At 37.1% G+C, this 19,543-nt stretch overlaps 1 protein-coding gene across 1 annotated transcript in view; it reads left to right on the top strand.

Moving 5' to 3' along the window:
* Positions 1-19,543, top strand: part of nedd4l (NEDD4 like E3 ubiquitin protein ligase) — a 79,889-nt gene that overhangs the window by 14,109 nt on the left and 46,237 nt on the right. The window contains exons 3-5 of the mRNA XM_016551918.1: positions 5,384-5,465; positions 10,737-10,775; positions 11,440-11,493. Coding sequence (XP_016407404.1) covers positions 5,384-5,465; positions 10,737-10,775; positions 11,440-11,493 — 175 coding nt within the window. The remainder of the gene's footprint in view (positions 1-5,383; positions 5,466-10,736; positions 10,776-11,439; positions 11,494-19,543) is intronic.

Below are 19,543 nucleotides of genomic sequence, written 5' to 3'. Positions count from 1 at the left end.
GAGCTTTGTAAAAATCGACGCGTTTCAGAAAGGCAGGACATAGAGAAACAATAATGTACAGTATGTGGAAAATAATGTGTTTTTTTAACCTTAAACCGCATAAACACATTTAATTACACTAAATACACAAAATAATGTTCTTTTTAGCAACATCATATGACCCCTTTAAAAGGAACAGCATTTATTTAAAATAGAAATATTTTATAATGTCTTAACTGTCACTTTTGATCAAATTAATGTGTCCTTAATTTCCTTCCTCCTAAAAAATCTTTACCAAACCCCCCTCTCATGTCAAAGTTGTGATCGGTGTTTACTGTCCCAGTGGATACAAAAGCGAGGGCTCTTACAAATGTTAATCTTGGCTAGTTGTCAAAATTGGTACTACAACAAATTGGTGGTAACTTGATATTAGAACAATCTCTTTAAAATGAGTCCGTTCATTCAACCGGACAGCTATTTTCCAGCTATTTTCTTATAATGTGTGTATAGTAACCATTGTGCTGTGGAAACTCTTGCGAGTGCACATTTGCTGCTGCTGCTGCCATAGAGTTAGGATAGTTTTGTAACAGTCAAATGTGAAGACACGTCTAGATTAAATAAAACAGGCCATGCCTCTATCAAAAAGGCTCTATCAAAAAGGTTATTCTTACTGAAAAGAGGAACTTCCTTTCTGTCATATAGAGGATTGATTTCTCAGGTTCATTTTCTATGAGTGGTCTGTCTCCTCATATTAACCTACGCTGTCATAAAAAAAACAAAAAAAACATTAAACGGCACATTTGCTGCAAAACCAGTTTTTGATTCAAACAGGGAAAGAAAGTGATGTGTAGAATGGCTTGTATTTGTCTTACTTCTCAGTTTTCTCTTTCTTTCTGTCTCTCTTGCTCCTGTGGTGTAGACGTCACAGCTCCTTCTGTTCTAACTGTGCTGATCTACTGTAGGCTCCATCAGACCTGTCTGCTCCAATCACAGAGTCCTGGAGTGTGTGTGTGTGAGAGAGAGAGAGTTCACCTGTCAGCATGAGTGTTTGTGTATCCCAACATCCTATTCGCCACATTCTAATGCCATGGGTATCTCCTCTATGGGCAGATTGCTTGACGGCACGAGTCTGTATCTGAGTCTGGTGTGTTTGCTTCATGAGTACCATGCTACATCTGTGCTAATTAAAGCAAAATACATGCAGCTGAGCAAATGGATGCCACAAGGCACCATCACAGATGTCTGAACGGAGAAAGTGAGGAGGATTTGAATCGACACAATCTGTAGGCTCCACACAGAACATCTCCCTCATTTTCTACCTCCTTTGACCTAGATGACCCACTCATGTAATGAAAAGCAAAATATACCTTATAAAACAATTAATTATCTTTTATTTGTATTTAAATGTATATCTGTATTTTATTTTTTTAAAAATTAATAAATGCCCATAGCACAACATCACTGTAGTTTAGAGGAATATATTTATTCCCCTTGTTTAAAAGCCTTACATTTGTTAACATCCGCAAGTAATTTCGGAACGTTTTTGGCTATGCTGAAATCAGTCTCTCAGAGAGCCTCCCCTCTGTAAATGATAGCAAAAGCTGACCTCTTATTAAAGAAAAAATTATAGAAAGGAAAGGAGCATGATATCCGGTCTATTTCAGATTTAAACGTGATATGAAGAATATTGCTTTAATTTAGTCTTGGCAGAAGGTTCTGCAGAAAAGTGAGTCCTGTTCCTGTTTTTAAAATTTTTTGGCAGTAAAGAGCTAACAATAAAGAGCTTTTTTATTTTATTTTATTTTATTTTATTGCCAGTAAAGAGCTAAAAATTAAGTGTTTCACAGCTTTTACTTAATTGGATTTTATTTTATTTTTATTTTTCTTGCACTAATCTGAACAAAATAGATTTTTTGGTAGCAAATAAACATAGTCTGTCAGTCTGTTTTTGGCTTTGCATTCTTTTATCCATATATTTGTTTCAGTAATATTTTAGTTTTTGTTCATTTTTGTTGTTATCCAAGTGTTCTTAAACCTTGTGTTGTCATTTGACAGCAGATTGCTATCAGCCTTAAAAGTCCTTGAAAAATGTCAATGAAGCTGCAGTTTTTGCACATGCAGTCGATAATCCTGTTCACCTTTAGTTTACTCGAATCAGCTGAGATCAGTGAGTTGAGAGTGTTCTCTGTCAGAGTCCCCCATTTGATTTGTAATTTCCTCTGTTCCCCTCTCATTTCAGCTTTTTGCACACAATCAAGTACCGAGCCAAGTCCCCTGTGACAAAGTCGCCCATCTCTATGGTAACGGTGCGCACTGTTAGTGTCCCTATGACACCTGAGCGGCTCCGTGGTCTTTAACACGAGAAAATGGGACAGTGATTTGGGCGTCTGGGGTTTCTCTAGGGCTGGCCAAGAGAATCAAAGATCCAAGAAATTCCAAAGCAGACAGATTTTTCTGACTCTTGCCTCTGTCTACAAGCTATTCTCAGAACGATTTAGCCATTTTTGTCAGTTGTTTTCTACGTTTTTAGATTCATACACTTTACTTTTACATCTGCACACATAAATGCGTCACTCATCACTTTTTTTGATCGTCTCCTGGAAATGACATTTCCATTTATAGACGGAGAATATCCATCTGTTTAAAATGCGTAATATGTTTACAAAGGCGAGAGCATCCAGTCTCAAAAGTGGTATATTGTTTTATCCTAATCAAGAAAGCCGAATCCTTGTATAAACATTCAATTAGAGGCGACGGGAAATCCAGACACTGCAATTAAAAACGAGTTAAAGAGAAGGCCGTTTTCAGATGCACAACAGACTAAAGAAAAGGAAAGGGAGCAAAAGAACTGTTCCAGAAGCCAGTGAATGAAAAATGCTGAGCTTGACTTTCAGGCTAAAACTTCATTTGCATATTTCTACAAATTGTGCAATTTGTGCATTGTAAACAAAAAGTGCATACTGTTGGTGATGCTAAATTACATGGTTTTAAGTAACAAATCAGCTAAAGTGTCAATATTGGGTTGCTATGATATCATGAGATTGTTTCCAAACTACATAATTTAATAGGTAACGACAGTTTGAGACTGGAAATTGGGATTCGACCATACTTTCACATGTTTTCCCCCTAACATGAACAAAAACGTATAGATCTTGTTATCTGTATATGTGAGACCATGCTGTAGTCGATGTAGGGGAAAGGTGTCAGTATTATAAACCAGCATGAAAACACCCACTAGACCCTTACGGAGAGTAAACCACCTGGGATTCAGTCAAATCAGCAGTTCCTAGCAACACGGCCTGCCGTTTTTCCTTTTCCTTTTGAAGTTTTCTGTAAATTCAGTAAAATTCCGTTGAGTTCTTAAAAAAACGACCATGACTTGAACTTTGTGTTTGTTGTTGTGAAAGTCTTCACATCTTGTCAATGTAATCTCTTTAAGGTTTCAGGTGTGAAATTCCATATGGAAACATTAGGGCGTCTCAATCAGCTCCCTTGTTCAGTAGTCAGTGCACTGATCAGGGAATCTGCCATTTTAAGGGCTGTCTCAAGTGCAAAATCCTTCCAGTGCACTGGAACGTTTGCTCCCTGAAAAATCCCACAATGCACTGCAAATTCTAGGGAGCTGTGCTCACTATGCTCGCTTACCGGAAATAACGTCACATTTCTGAAGCGCGAAACAGACTACAGGAACCAACTCGATAAAAAAATGACACACGATAGAAGATTTGAAAGACAAACGTTTTTTTTTTTAGGATATTTCAGCATAAACACACATCTGGTTAACATTTATAATTAATAATCGGCTGAAATGTTGTAAGAACATGTAACAGAACAGATGTGTTTAAAGAGAATAAAAAAATATCAAAAAGTGATCGGTCCTGCCTGTTGTTTATTAAAGGGTTAGTTCACCCAAAAATGAAAATTCTGTCATTAATTACTCACCCTCATGTCGTTCCAAACCCGTAAGACCTTCGTTCATTACAAAGCTGCGAGAATACTTTTTGTGAGCAAATAAAACAATAATAACACTATTTATTCAACAATTCTTCTCCCCGAGTTACCGTCAACATAATCAGCGTTGTTTACATTCAGTAGCCAGTGCGCGCATGCTGAACGTAAACAACGCTGATTACGTTGATAACGACATGAGGGTGAGTAATTAATGACAGAATTTTCATTTTTGAGTGAACTAACCATTTAATTCCAGTGGTGACGTTTTACTATGTTGTCCGTTGACGTTGTACGTAATCATGTCACCGGAAATTGAGTGGTCACTGGCCAATATGCAGTGAGCCAGGGCACTTACCAGTGACTGGATTCGTGTACACAGTATACTGATTCACAAGATAGGGAGCTGATTGAGATGCACCCATAATTGGATAAGTTCTGAAAATAATATGTTTTGTCTGTGGTGATTAAGTAATCTGGAAAAAATTCATTTTCAAGTATGAATGTGTGTGCTGTTCTACAAACACACAATGAAAGCACACACATTTGTTTTTCTCATAATGTCATTTATTCAGTCCTGTGTTTATCTTAAGTTTCATATATTATGAAATGAAGCACACTTACAGTATAGAACTTTATACAGTTTGAGGTTTATTGCAAAATTTTTTTTACTACGACCTCAGTCATATCCTGTAAGATTCATATCTTGTAAGATTCTTAAACAACTTTTCCATATGGGACAGGGACTGTGCATCTGACCTAATGTTCGATTTAGTCACTCATACTGTGTGTTTAATTGTTCCTGTTTGGAAAACTAATGAGTCCTGCTGTGCTAATCCTTAATTTTTAAATGGCTTCCTTTCTTTGTCTCCCTCCCATTTCCTGACTACTACTTCAACTTTCCTCACCCAGACCTTTGCTCGTAGTGTTAGTCAAGTTCGTTTTTGCATATGTAATCTGATTATCTTCCTTTTAATGTTTGTACAAAAATACAATATTTCATACTTATAGCAACATGTTAGACAAAATCAGAAATTGACAAAATTACATTATTTTATTGCAGTTAAAAAAAATTATCCCACACAATATGAAATCAGGATTAAAATATACCACCCTAGGTGTTATTATGTGTGTGTGTGTGTGTGTGTGTGTGTGTGTGTGTTTGTTTGTGAATCAGTGGTTATCATTGTAGCTTATCTCTTAGTCAGAATTATTTTTCCATTGCCAAGATGTGACAGTTTTATTACTTCACTATTTAATTGCCTGACCAGCCAAAGGTAAATTTTATAATACAAGATGAAAAATAAGTGATCTATCAGTATTGTAAAAAATATGAATTCACTGTTTAATAAATGCATTTTATCTTTTGTAGTTTTTGGTTGTGTATACTTTTAATGTTCATTTTATCTCTTTATTCAAAATACTCTTTGTATTTTGTCTCTTTATTTCCTATTAGTGATCCATACGTCAAACTCTCCCTGTATGTCACTGATGAAAACCGCGAACTTGCCTTAGTACAAACGAAAACCATCAAAAAGGTGAGTGTTATCCACACTCAGTGACTTGTTTGTGACATTGAAGTTTTAGTTTGTTTCTTAGAGATTTTAGGAAAACTGAATGAACTGAAAGCACACACAGTAATGAAGTGATGAGATAAACAGGTGATTGTTAAAGATGTCAAAACCACTGCCACTAGGAGGAGTACTTCCATAGACCTGTGGCAGTACTGCATGGGCTTTCATAGTTATGTCAGGCCTTGAATAATATGACTCAACAGTTGTAACAATTTTAGAAATTCAGGACCTTTTGAATGCATACAGGCTACTTAAAATGAGTGAACATTTTATTTGCAAAATTGTAGTGTGAACTGGGGAAGAAAATGTGTTTTATTTGCATGGAAACAATGCCAGTCATTATGGTTTTAAAATAAGCTTTATTTATTTTTTTTAAACATAATTATATCATATCTTTCTCTTGATTCTGTAAATCATGACCCAGACATGTTTCATGACATTCACTCTCACAAAGTGCTTGTGGAGGAAATGAGTGTATGTACAGTGACAGTAATGGAATACTAAATTATACTTCCCTGTTTATCTGTTTGTCCTTGGAATGCACACGCAAGGAAATAAACAACGAGCCAAAGAGAAGTCACTTACGATAACGTCACCAGAAATTAGCTATTTAAATGAGGCTTGATGTGACATTCATAGACCATCTTTAAGCCAAGTGCATGCTTTGTTTTGATGCAAATATATTATAGGCCATACAGATAATTATTAAAAAAGAAGTTTTTAGGGGCAGAAAAATAGTTTTGATGCGTGTTTAATATTGTTCTTTAGAAAATGTATTAGCATTTAAAAATGAGAGTGATTTTGATAGTGTCAATATCATAAAAAATATCCAGGGAAGAAAAAAAAGAAAATATATAAATATATAGTTAAAAATATATATATATACATTTATAAATACATTTAAAGTTTTTATTAATCTTAATTCATTTTAACACTTACTAATACATTTTTAAAAATGTAAAATAATTTATGTGTTAATGTTATTCAGTAAACATGAACTAACAATGAACTAACAAAAAATAATAAGTACTGTAACAAATGCATTGTTCATTGTTAGTTAACATATTAACCAATGTTAACTAATAGGACCATATTGTAAAGTGTTACAAATATAAGATTGAGAATTTTAATGAGTAAATATGATTAATTAATTTAATAATGATCAAATGTGAGAACTGGTAGGAGAAATGTTTTTAATTGACATTTATTATTTGTCAGAATTAATAATAAAAAATTAAGAAAAAAAAAAATTGTCATTTAATATCAAAATTGGTCTTCCTTTTCTTTAGCAAAATCTTTGTTCTTTTAATTTTTGGGTGAAATATCGTCCGGACATTTTCTTTACGGGGTTCTTTTGGACCACTGAATGAAAACTAAGAGTTTGGTCTACCTTGGGCAGGCGATAAATTGATTTAGCAAGTCAGTCAGCATTTGGGTCCATTCACTTCCATTAAGTCTAGGGGCAGAAAAATAGTTTTGATGCGTGTTTAATATTGTTCTTTAGAAAATGTATTAGCATTTAAAAATGAGAGTGATTTTGATAGTGTCAATATCATAAAAAATATCCAGGGAAGAAAAAAAAGAAAATATATAAATATATAGTTAAAAATATATATATATACATTTATAAATACATTTAAAGTTTTTATTAATCTTAATTCATTTTAACACTTACTAATACATTTTTAAAAATGTAAAATAATTTATGTGTTAATGTTATTCAGTAAACATGAACTAACAATGAACTAACAAAAAATAATAAGTACTGTAACAAATGCATTGTTCATTGTTAGTTAACATATTAACCAATGTTAACTAATAGGACCATATTGTAAAGTGTTACAAATATAAGATTGAGAATTTTAATGAGTAAATATGATTAATTAATTTAATAATGATCAAATGTGAGAACTGGTAGGAGAAATGTTTTTAATTGACATTTATTATTTGTCAGAATTAATAATAAAAAATTAAGAAAAAAAATAATTGTCATTTAATATCAAAATTGGTCTTCCTTTTCTTTAGCAAAATCTTTGTTCTTTTAATTTTTGGGTGAAATATCGTCCGGACTTTTTCTTTACGGGGTTCTTTTGGACCACTGAATGAAAACTAAGAGTTTGGTCTACCTTGGGCAGGCGATAAATTGATTTAGCAAGTCAGTCAGCATTTGGGTCCATTCACTTCCATTAAGTCACTAATCAGTAACGTCCTTAGTCTGGAATCTCCTATGCTGCGACGGCACACTCTTCTGGTTATTAATAGCTGACAATGCACCGCTGTGTGGAACATAAGCCTCCTCGTTCCCCAGGTCTCACTGTTGACGGATGCTTTAGATGTACTGCTTTGATAAACTGGTCTGGGAACTCAATGGCCTGTGGCACATAACAGCAGAGCATCTTGCCACTATAAACAGAGACGTAGGCTCTTATAATCTAATCATTATGAACTATATCTACATATATATTTTTACTGAAGGCTTATATGAAACATTTACTTTTAATTTATGGCTAATGCACTTTCTACTTATTACATTTTTGTGTGTCAGGAAGGTCATTGCACTCATTACTGTTAATGGAAATTTAAGAAATAAAAACAAAACAGGCCAGTTTTGAGTGATGTGGTCACTTTTAAAAATGCCAAAAATTGCTAACATTTGAGTTTATGCAATTTTACCAGAATGTAATTTTCATTAATTCAATTTTTTTGGGAATCTTTTGGAAAAATGAGGACCCGAGCTGATGACTTATGATACAAATTCACGATTAAAACAAATGTTGCAGAAAGAAAAAAAATAGTGAATTGACGCCAAATATACATAAAATAGACATTTATATGTAATTTGGCCACATGCCTATTATCGAAAGCCTGATATTTTTTCCTTGTTTAGTTATGTGCTTTTGGTTTACACAAGCATAGCTTGTGAGATGCCAGTTTAAACCGTTTTTAACTACACAACTATGTTTACAATAGGCAATTACCTATTGTAAAACTTTGTATAGACACAGATAAATAAGGGTGAAGTTGAGTTGCAGGCTGTGACAAGATTTTTTGTTAGTCAGGAGGTGACAGCTGCATGACCCTCAACAGACATGGAGATGGATTGACTAGTGGCTGTTTGGCCTCGCGTAAGAGGAAGTCAACCTGGTCTTGGTTAAGCTTAAAGTGATGATTAGTTATCTAAGCTGGAACGTAAGAGATGCAGACTATGAAGAAAGTGGAAATGGAGGGAGATTATAGGATCTAGAATTAAGTGTTGTCGGCATAACACTGCTAAGAGAAAGTATGTGGTTTGATAACAGAGCAACAGATAATGTCAGTGGTCCCAGTGCAGAGCCCTGTGGGACTAGTTGTTGTGGGAAGGCTGTTGAGTATGTGATAGGTAGAAAATTAACCTCCAGTTGACTTGATTTAGTCGTTTTACCAAGTAGGATAGAAAGCAGGCAAGCAGTTGACTGTCAGATGCAGCGGACATGTCAGGAAGAATCAAATTGGAGGAAAGAGAATGCTCTGGCCATCATAAGTGATTCAGTCACTGCAAGGAGAGAGGATTTCAGTTCACCAGTATGATTTGCTGACTTTATACAATAAGGGCATGAGCAAAGACATAAGATAATGAACCAGAGTTGGCAGGTTGATTTAGCTGATGGTATAAAATTCTAGGAATCAATAAAAATTTTTTTTCATTGAATTGAATCAAAACTCTGATTAGTTCGATCATCACTCAAAACTCAAATGTCCTTGAAAGTCTCCTTGTACAGGTTTTCTATATATCAAAAATGTTTTTCTAAAAAGTAAATGTAGGTGTTTACTTTGTACTGTTATATTGATGCATATTATGTAAATGTAGTGAAATAAAGTCTCATAAGCTTTTATATACTGTATGGTTAGAAGGCTGAAAATGATTGAGATCAGCCAGTGTTTCCGTCAGACGTTACTTTGTATTCTTCTTGTATAATTTACACCTGGGTGTGCTTCTACGCTTCAATAACCCGAAGTATTTTCACAAGCTTTGGCACATGGTTCACAGACCAATAAATCAGATGTATTTACAGCATCCTGCATGTCTGTGTGTGCGAATCATATCAGTATGTACGTATATGTATGTTTATGACCCGCCAATCAAGGAGTTCTTGTGCGGATTACATTTTAATGTGTTACTGTAAATTTGAGACCACATTGAGAATCTGAGATTCACAATGTAAAATTAATTAGAAATATTTAAGATTCCACACTGTTTTGTGGTCATCAATTGCTGGATAACATGATTATCAGATTTTGTTCATGTCAGTTCTGCTAACATACCAAATACTAAGTTCTGAAAACTTTCAGTTGAATGTTTTACTCAAATATACTGATAAAAAAACTCAAGTCAGAAACACAAAGCATTTACTTGTTACTATTGCATATGTTTGTTTCTATATTACATTAAATCAATTAAGGTACTCCTCTGAGGACATTTAAATTAAGCTGTCAATCAATCTTCTATGTAGACTTAATGATTAAGTTATTCTTCCACTTAAAAGGATCAATAGCAGTCAAGGGCTGGTGCACTCTCTCTGTCTGAATGTCAGCACCCACCCTTCTCTCTCTCTCTCTCTCTCTCTCTTTATCTGTGAGCGACCGTAAAATATTTTATTCAAGTATAGTAAATATTAGCCAAGGTCTCCTGTTCTAAATTTCCTTTGTGGTTTAAATTTCATCAAGGTAATGGCATACTTGTCACTGCTGTAGTTTAATTATTATTTTTTAGGTACCCTACTGGCTTTCTTACTTACATTTCTTAGCAAGCGGGTATCATCTTTCAGAATTTAATAAAGCATGTCTGCTTAAATTCCACCTTGATACCTGAATTTGAATTGAGTTTGAAATTATTTTGAGTTTAAATATGATTTTTAAGGAGGAAAAAAATGCTTTTAATGTTTTTTTAGTCTGTATTACGTTGACATTGACATTTCCATAAACATTATACATAATTTGTGTATATATATTCTAATGCATGCACAAAAAAGCTAGCTATGCTTTATTTCCCACCTGTAAGTTAGTAAATGTGGAAAACATGTTATGTTAATCAAGTTACCTGTTTAATTAATTGATCATCAGTTTTTTAAAAGGTTACAGATATTGATAGATTTTGTAACCTTACAATGCAAAACTATAATTTTGTATCAGTTCATTCTGAGTTGTGTGAGATAAATGTTGAAACGCATAAATAACATGTTTTTGGTTCTTTTTTAGACTCTCAATCCCAAATGGAATGAGGAATTCTATTTCAGAGTAAGTTGATTATTCTATCTTTATTTATTTTCTTATTGTTTTGGTTGTCCACAGTTGAGCCCCGGATGGCTCATGCATTAATGTAGCTGTTATATATATATTTTTTTTATTTAGTTTTTAATTAAATCTTAACTTTGTCCAGTGCTATTAAGAACTTAACACTGAAATATTTTTTGGAATACACATCTGTTACTATGCCTCACCTTTCGTCACTGCCACAATTGTAATAATCTTTTATTAGAAGCAGCATGCAATTTTGTGACATCAATGGCCGGTAATGTTGCTTGTGCGTAAAACGATCTATTGAAAGATTGTGAGCTGCTTCATTTAGAAGTCCGTTCACATGAACGTGATTTATAGATGCTATTCTAAGCCCACGATAATGACCCCCCTATTCATTACAGTACCTAGATTCACACCAGAACCAGGTTTGGCACCTGAATCTCAGAAAACAACCCTGCCAGTGAAATAGTATTACAGTATATCGCACATTTCATGTGCCTGCTTCGGATAGTTAGGTAGTGTGCATGTGACTGTGAAATGTGTGTGTGCATGTGCATTTTTGTTTATTAGCCATTCTATTTTTTTATTTTTTTAAATAATTGATATTTTTTCAACAGTACTACACAAAAGCATTGAGTTTGTACTTCTGTCATATCTGCAGGTCTGCCCACAGAACCACAGGCTTCTTTTTGAGGTGTTTGATGAAAACCGCCTGGTAAGAACCACTTCAGCACACATCAATTAGAAATTGCTCCAAAATCACATCAGTTGCTCTAAATCCTAGTGAACTGCCTTGGTCAATTTCGAAATCAACAGACATTGGCAATTTGTTTACCAAGCAAAAACTTCGCCCACAATAATAACAATAAATTTGAATTAGGTGCAATGTCTATCAATGTGATCTCAGGACCAAATTCACCAGAAACTCCAGCACTGTTGGCAGATTTCTAAATGCTTATGACAGTTGTCATTGCCTTCACTTTACTGTGATTGGCTGCTGCATGGCTTTTTAAAATAAAATTTGTGAAATTGAGCATTTCTCAACTTTTTGACATTCTCACCACTTGCTCCCACAATCACCCACGCAAGTTTCGAGAATCGAAAACACTCACCTATTTCCATGATAGTTTACACATACCATAACTGTCATAGACCATTGAAAATGACTTACTTGGGACGCTTCACATGGGTAGCAACTAGCAAGAATGTTGCTAAGCTAACAACACTACTTTAAAGAAACATGACACTTACAAATTGATAAAATACTTAATTGAGCAATTTTTGCATTATCATTTGGTTTTGAATGCAATGTAGCTATTTAATCATTAAATACAATGATACAGTGTTTCTTAGCTATCAGTATCTAATAAAGGTAGTATAATGAAACAGCCGAAAATGACTGTGATGCCTTAAAATGCAATGTTTTGCAGTCTAGGTAGGCAGCTTGCTAGGTTTTGGAATACAGCTTGTGTGTTAACTGGTGTTCCAGTTTTCACTTCTTCTCCTCATTACAAAAATGTTTTGTCTGAAAATAGCTTGCACCTCTCAACTGTTCCTCCAAAAGAATCATTAGAGCATTCTGAAAAATGACTGCGGAGAAGTTTTTAATATTTTCCGGCCCAGAAAATCTTGTAGATTTAGTTGTTTGACATGCACTGATAGGTACATTATTAAATGATTTAATTGTGAAACAATAAAAGAAATTTCACTGTTATGCAACTAATGTCAGTGCTAAACCATTCATTAGTGTCCCCATAGCAACAATGCTCAGTTGCTTTGCTTGGTATGCAGTTACCTACGGTACATTCTGCTCTAGTACAAAACCACTTTTGTTTCTAATAAGGAGATGATGTGAGAACCAGTTTAGAGTTCATTTATATCAATCAGACTGACTGCATTTAAACAATTACTTAAAGTTTTGCGACCCAGTTTGCATCCTGTTTATTGTGCAGAGAGTTGTCCCTCAAGTCGGTTGTCTGAATTTAGAATATTTTCTTAAAATATAGTCTATACTAAATGCTAATGTTTTGAAAACTACAGTCATGCATGTTATTTAAGGCATTATCGGCTGTTTACAGTGCAACCGCATCTTTTTAAACAGTGGTTCTCAACTTGTGGGATGCAACCCACAAATGGGTCACAGCAGGGGAAAATTGGTAAATGCAAATAATAACACTTATCAACATTCAAAAGGAAGGAGAAATTCCTCCAGTTTTTTATGCATTCATATATTTTCCTTATGCAGATTTGGTACTGTGATGATGCCCAATGTAGAATGCGAAGCCTGAAGCAAAACCAGTTGAGAACTACTGAGTACATTTAGTAGTTTGAAATGTGAAGTAGAGCTGATGACAGTTCGATAGTTCACTCAAAAATGAAAATTACCATGATTTACTCACCCTCAAGCCATCCTAGATATATATTATTACTTCTTTCAGACAAATACAATCTGAGTTATATTAAAAAATGCCACTCTCGTTAACGCGCGAATGACAGTTGGCGGAATCTAGAGATTACGATTCATAAAGTTTTAAATATGGATCTTTTTCTTACACAAACATATCGCTACACTTCAGAAGGCCTTTATTAACCCCCCCGGAGCCTGTGGAGTACTTTTTTATGATGCATGGATGCACTTTTTTTGGGCTTCAAAATCTCGACCCCCATTCACTGCCATTATAAAGAGTGGAGACATTTAAAAAAAATATATAACTCTGAAAAAAGAAAGTCATATGCACCTATGATGGCTTGAGGGTGAGTAAATCATGGGGTGATTTTCATTTTTGGGTGAACTATCCCTTTAATGTCACTAACTATACCCTTTAGTTTGTGACCAGGCAGTGGTATTGTTCTCTGCTGTTAATCTGCGATGGATGTGTTGTTGTTGCATGAGTTATTGCAGTCCACAGGGAAAAGGTTGATGTCTCCCCTGTGTGATGGGATTTGGCCGAGTTTCAGTGCAGAGCCGAGAAGAACTGAGCGTCTCCCTTATAAGTCTGAGGGAGCGCATGGATGGTGTCCCACTGACTGGACACAGATTTAATGAATGATTTTCACGCTCTCTCGCGTACATGCTCTCTCTGTATATTTCTATCCCTCTCTTATCTCTTTATTTTCTTCCCTGTGTCTTCTCATCAGTAACCTTGTTGTTCTTTGCTATTTTCTCCTTTTCTTACCCTCTCTCCTGGTGCTTTTAGTGAGAGCGCCTCTATCATTCCACTTTCTTTTGTGCAAAGCATTTTGTATGTTTAGGCTGCTTAAAAGCTAGATGCAATGAACAAGTTCCACTACCGACTGGTGCATATTTTACTGTGGTCCAAGCAAGACAGACAAGATAATGGCTTCTCTTTGTAGTTAAGATGTGGATTGATGGGTCGCGCACCACAATTTATAGCAATTTTTGTAGATCCTTCCAAAAACCGCTGTCATGGAGACACATAACCACCCCACAGTCGTGTGGGTGAGCGAATGTGCTTCTTGAAAACAGTCCAGTTCAAATCACCCATTTGCCATCATTCAGCCAAATGTTGCTATTTAGGCTTGTTATGTGATGTCGGTTTTTGAGAAATAGTCTTTATATTAGCTAAGTAAATACTATGTGAAGTCGTGGTATGTATAGGTAGCGCTGTGGAAGCCCTCTGTCATAATTCCCAGAATGTTTGGCACTGTGAAACTAATGCTTACGCCCACTGCAGGGCATGTGTGCCCTCCAAAACAATACTCCCTTTAGAGTGCGCCCACACTCTCACAATCAAGGCTTTTCTTTCAGTTGGAGTCTGTCTCGCTCACTCCATCCAATAAGATGCTGCACTGACTTCACAGTTTATGTCAGGCTGGTGTTGCTCTAAATGGTGTCGCTGTGCCTTTTTAGTAGTTTTACCTCATAAAATCTTATTTACCTTTTATAACAATCCATACTCTGAATTTGAGAAGTTTACATCATTACTAAGCAACCGGACTTATGATTTCTGGCTAGTGGATGATAAAACAAGCAAACTTGGATGAAGCGCAACTCAGTGTTACAAATTGTTCTGTTTATTTTTTTTATTATTGTTAAAAATGGTCTAGTATGAGTTATGTGGTTTCCAATGTTGGCCTATATTCCATTATTGATATACATGCAGTCTTTTACAGCCCTGGCAATTAAGTGGCCTTTGTCCTCCGTTTCTCCTTGGACAAAGCTCTGTCTGTGTGCACTGTCTCTTTGAGTTTGAATACGGACAGTGTAGTCATCTCTCTGGATTTTCACATCAGCCTTAGCAACTTGTTCAGCCTGTCATCAGTCTGCGTCAAATCGATTATGACATCCGCATGTCTGTTAGCAGGGGGTTCAGGATACTGATCTAAAGATTCAGATTTTGTGGATTGTGTTTGTGGAGAAAAAGCAAATGCCTGCATGAAAACTTAATGTTATTCACCCCAAACAGATTTCTTGAAGCATTTAGCACAGGCTTGTGGCTTATATGTTATAAATGTGGCTGTCAGTAGTCTGTGATTGATCATATTTCCAGTCATTTTGAGGAAAACGCATAATTATTTTGTTTTTGAAATTACCCGCAATTTAAGATGGTTTTTAAGCTGTGCAGAGTAAAGTAAATTGTTGCTTTTGTTTTAGGAGTGGTCATGATTGTAGACTTTATTTCTCTCTTTCTTATGAAATGGCCCCTAGGCTGTATCCTGATTCATTGTTACGGTGTTGAAAGAGAGTGACTGTCTTGTGGTTTAAAACTTCCCTTGGGTATTTTTTTAATGGAGACGGAACATTTCATCCATACCAACCCTTAAGAAGCTTGATGGGGAAGTACTGCATGTCTATACAGAGGCCCAAACATGAAAAGCTCTAGTGTTTTTTCCAGTAAATGTACATTTCCTAGGTATTTCTTAGAAAATGCCCCTAACGATAATGGTAAACCTCTAATACTTCTGCTTACCCATACAGGTCTGAGTGATGACTTGTTTTTGTGTTGTTTGGTATTTTTGGGAGTAAGTACTTCTAAATCTAAATACTTCTACATCTCTTTTACCAGCTTGAGATGTGGGTAACACCATGTCCCAGCTTGGCTTGGCCCAGTGTGCCCTGTGTGTGGGATGAGCACAAAGAATTATGAGCTTGTGGAGAGTGTTTCCTGAGTCAGCTGTGATCCTTCTCTCTCTCATCCCACCCCCGGCGGTCTAGTTCCTTCTGACAGATCAGTAGCAGCTGAGAGAGTGCTGTTTGGGTCTAACCGGGAAGTGGGGGTGGGCGCCATCTGGATCATGTGACTTTGGCCACCCTACCCTCACCTTTGCTTGCAAGAGCGCCAGGCGTCCTTATCCAATCATGCCTGGAATGCAGCTTGCCACTTGGGCTATTTCTGCTGTCTGTCGCTATCGGACTTCAGCTCAAACAGTTTGACACATGGGATAGTTTTTTTTTTCTTCATTTCCCCATCTCTCCCATTCTTGTCAGCTTTTACTCTCTCTCTCTCTCTCTCTTTCTCTCTCTCTCTCTCCTTGAAGTTTGTGGGTTGAACTTTTAAGCTCCCTGGCAGCGCTTCACTGGTAGCTGTGAAACGAAACGCAGCCTCTGTCTGAGTAAGGGAAAGAGAGAGAAAGAAAGGAAAGAGGGTGGATGAGCAAGACGGAGAGGGGGAGAGCAAAAGGGGATCAGACACACTAAACAGTGGGTGAGACAGATCCAGCAAGAGCTGGACAGAGACAGATCAAGGCAGACAGGAGAATGTCTCACCGGCTTCGGCTGTATTTTGGATCGGGTCGCAGTAACACTGCGCCAGAGTTGGAGCGGCTAAATGGGACAGTGGAGGACGGAGAAGAGATTGGCTACAGCGGCGCAGGGGCTATGATGTTCCATACGCAGACTCAAAACGGAGGACTTTCAGAGAGCCCGGAATCGGGTGCTTGTTCGGATGCCTCTCTAAAGCGAAGCTCTTCCATGTTCATCCCACAGCTCCAGGGTCAAACTGAACCACGGATGACCAAGAGCACCTCTGTCCAGATATCTCTTCAACGCTCAACTGCACCTCAAGAAGATGCATTGCCCTTTGATCCACCTCCAGGGTACCCTCAGGAGCCAGCTCCTGCATACACTGAGACTGGTGAAAGCTGGCCCTTACCTCCACCTCCAGCTTACCACAGAGAAGATGCCCCATCCTACCAAAATGTGGAACCAGGTACTGAGCCTATCCAGCCTAAGAGGCAAGTATTTTGCATCCGGCCATGTGATGGACAAAATGGTTATGCTAGTTTGGGTGTACCCAATAATCAAGGGATTACCATTGGAGGTTTCTGTATTCGAAGAAGATCCGCAGATGCCTCGGATGTCCCGCAGTTCAGGATCATGCCATACAGTGAGAATGGCCAGAATGGCCACCGTTGGTCTGTCCAGCAAAGCTCAGACAGAGGTCCTGGAACTCAAAGACTTGTCTTCCAGCTTCAACAGGACCAAGGAAGACACCTTAGCCCTACTCCTCAGGCTGACGTGAGTGATTTGGGCATCACAGGTACTAAAGGCAGCCGCTTGGTGCGGTACCCTCGGATCCGACTTGAGAGGAGCTCTTCACAGCCGTTGCATCCCAGAGGAGCTCCTTCCCGTCTCGGATCTATGCCAAATCTTCATGCCCCGATCTCAGAAATGGAGACCGAGAGTGAGATTGTTGAGAACGGTGCTCAAGGTTGCACATTCAAAATTAGGAAGGAACAAAACTCCCGACAGCCCAAGTTTAAGATCTATTTCAGCCAGGGAGGCGAGCACGGCCCCATCCTTGCACAGGATATTAGCTTTGGAAAGGTGCCTACCTGCAGCAATCCACAGGTAATTACAGCAGAGGGTCTAAAGTTGAGCTTGAAAATGAAAACTTGAAAATGAAGCGCTTAATTTTTTTGTACATTAACAAGCCATTGTTTAGTTACCCAAAGTACACTGTAGGGTGTAGACTTCTCAAAGTGTGTTTTAATAGTTTGTAAGTGGCTGGAGAATGGGAAAAACAGATGAAAGAAGAGGTAGCAGAATTTTGGTGGAGGAAAAAGGAGGTGGGTTCAGGAATGACTTACCCACATTCTGGGAAGTGAAAATTCCACGAAAATGGGGACCAAGAGCAAGACGTAACCACACTGTCTTTAGTTTCCCAACAACCATACAAACTCTTATACTCAAGATATTCAAGAAGTGGAAAATGTATAGAAGCCAGAATCAATTTCAGATGTAACTTCATTCATGGGGGCTTGTCCACTTGTGTTTTTCCCCCTCTCTTGAAGAGGTGCCTGTTCTATCTTTAGTCCCGTGTCAAGTGTTGTTGTTGGTTTTGAAAGCGGCCTTTCTCATTTGGCCTGGGTCACCGTTTATCTCTTGTAACAGCTGTTCTGTGGTGATTAAGGTCTAATATATAGTTACACATACTGCTGCTTTTACAGCACTTTGCTGAAGTGTTATTGCTCAAACGTAGAAAAATTTTCATGCATCATAGTTATATTAAGCTCAAGGCTTTGTTTTCAGAGTTTCTCACATCTTAAGCATTTGCTTTTTCCAACAGTCCTCCTGGTACTTTTTATTTTGCCACATGTAATTTGTCATTCCCTTCAGGTTACCATTGCGTTTACTGGCTTTGAAAGTCCCTTCAGTAATTCATTCTTGGTCATCTTAGAAACCAATTCATCAGTGTAGTGCTGACACACTGTAAGTGTGTGACATTCATCAGTTTGTCACCAACCATTACTAGTATTAGAACTTACTAGTGCGCAGAAGTCATAACAGCATCTTTCCGATGGAATGTGGAAAGCAGGACTTCAGTTTCACTGATGTCGCACTTGCAAACGGAAGGTCCGGAATCTCTGAGACGTCCACATTTCGCAATCAGGACTGTCACACACATACCAATTTCCGAGGCAGCTAACGGCAGCATATATATTTCCAGTACCTGCTCAAAAGGCTTTACTGGAAATGAGTCAGTCAAGGAGCTGAATGTTCCAGCAGCAGAGTTCTTCATCTGAACCTCTCTCACACAGATCTGTTTACTTCTAGCTGTCAAGACTGTTCTTTTGAATGCCTCAAGCATGTATTTGTTGATGTATCTATCTTATGGAATATACTGAATTATCTCTGAAGATAAGGCTTGTAATACATCATAACCTGTAAAGTCCTTGTTTACAAAGAATATACGCTCTTACAGTACAGTTCTGTATCAGTACTTGTTTTTAATAAGATGTTTTGCTGAATTTACCAAATGTAATAACTATGAAATTTCATTCGTCACTTATTGCATTAATTCCCTGTGGGGTGCATGGGTTTTCTGTAGACTTGCCAGTGCTCTCAGGTTAATACATGTGACTGTTTGCTGTTTCACAAGTTTTAGCAAGCGTGATGAAGAGATGTGGGGGGAAATCTCACTTAAGTCTGCTGTGGCAGCTTTCTTACAGAGCTCAGGATTTAGAGCTGTAAAAAGTCTGTGTGTGCTCATAAGTGAAAAAAGAAGAGTTTGAGAGAGTAAAAATGAGATTTAATGGAAGAGTCGAGCTCTGTCAGCATTCCCTATTGCTCTGGTACCTTGCTGTTGCCGCTCAGACAGGAACCCTGCTGCTAAATTTGTGGGGGCTCCAGTCTTATTTTAGCATCTCTGCGTGTTGCGGATCAGTTGTCGGAAGTTTTTTCTCAGGTCCTTTTGTCATAACCCTTGACCCTAAACTTTGCAGTGCCTAGCTGTGTGACCTACAGCTTAACAAAGTAATGGGATCCTTTTTTCTTGCTTCCCTTTTGATCTGTTGTTTGGTTT

Source organism: Sinocyclocheilus rhinocerous, unplaced genomic scaffold (assembly GCF_001515625.1).
Source record: "Sinocyclocheilus rhinocerous isolate Xijiao unplaced genomic scaffold, SAMN03320098_v1.1 scaffold585, whole genome shotgun sequence".
Classification (NCBI taxonomy): domain Eukaryota; kingdom Metazoa; phylum Chordata; class Actinopteri; order Cypriniformes; family Cyprinidae; genus Sinocyclocheilus; species Sinocyclocheilus rhinocerous.
This window is presented reverse-complemented; position numbering and strand designations above follow the sequence as displayed.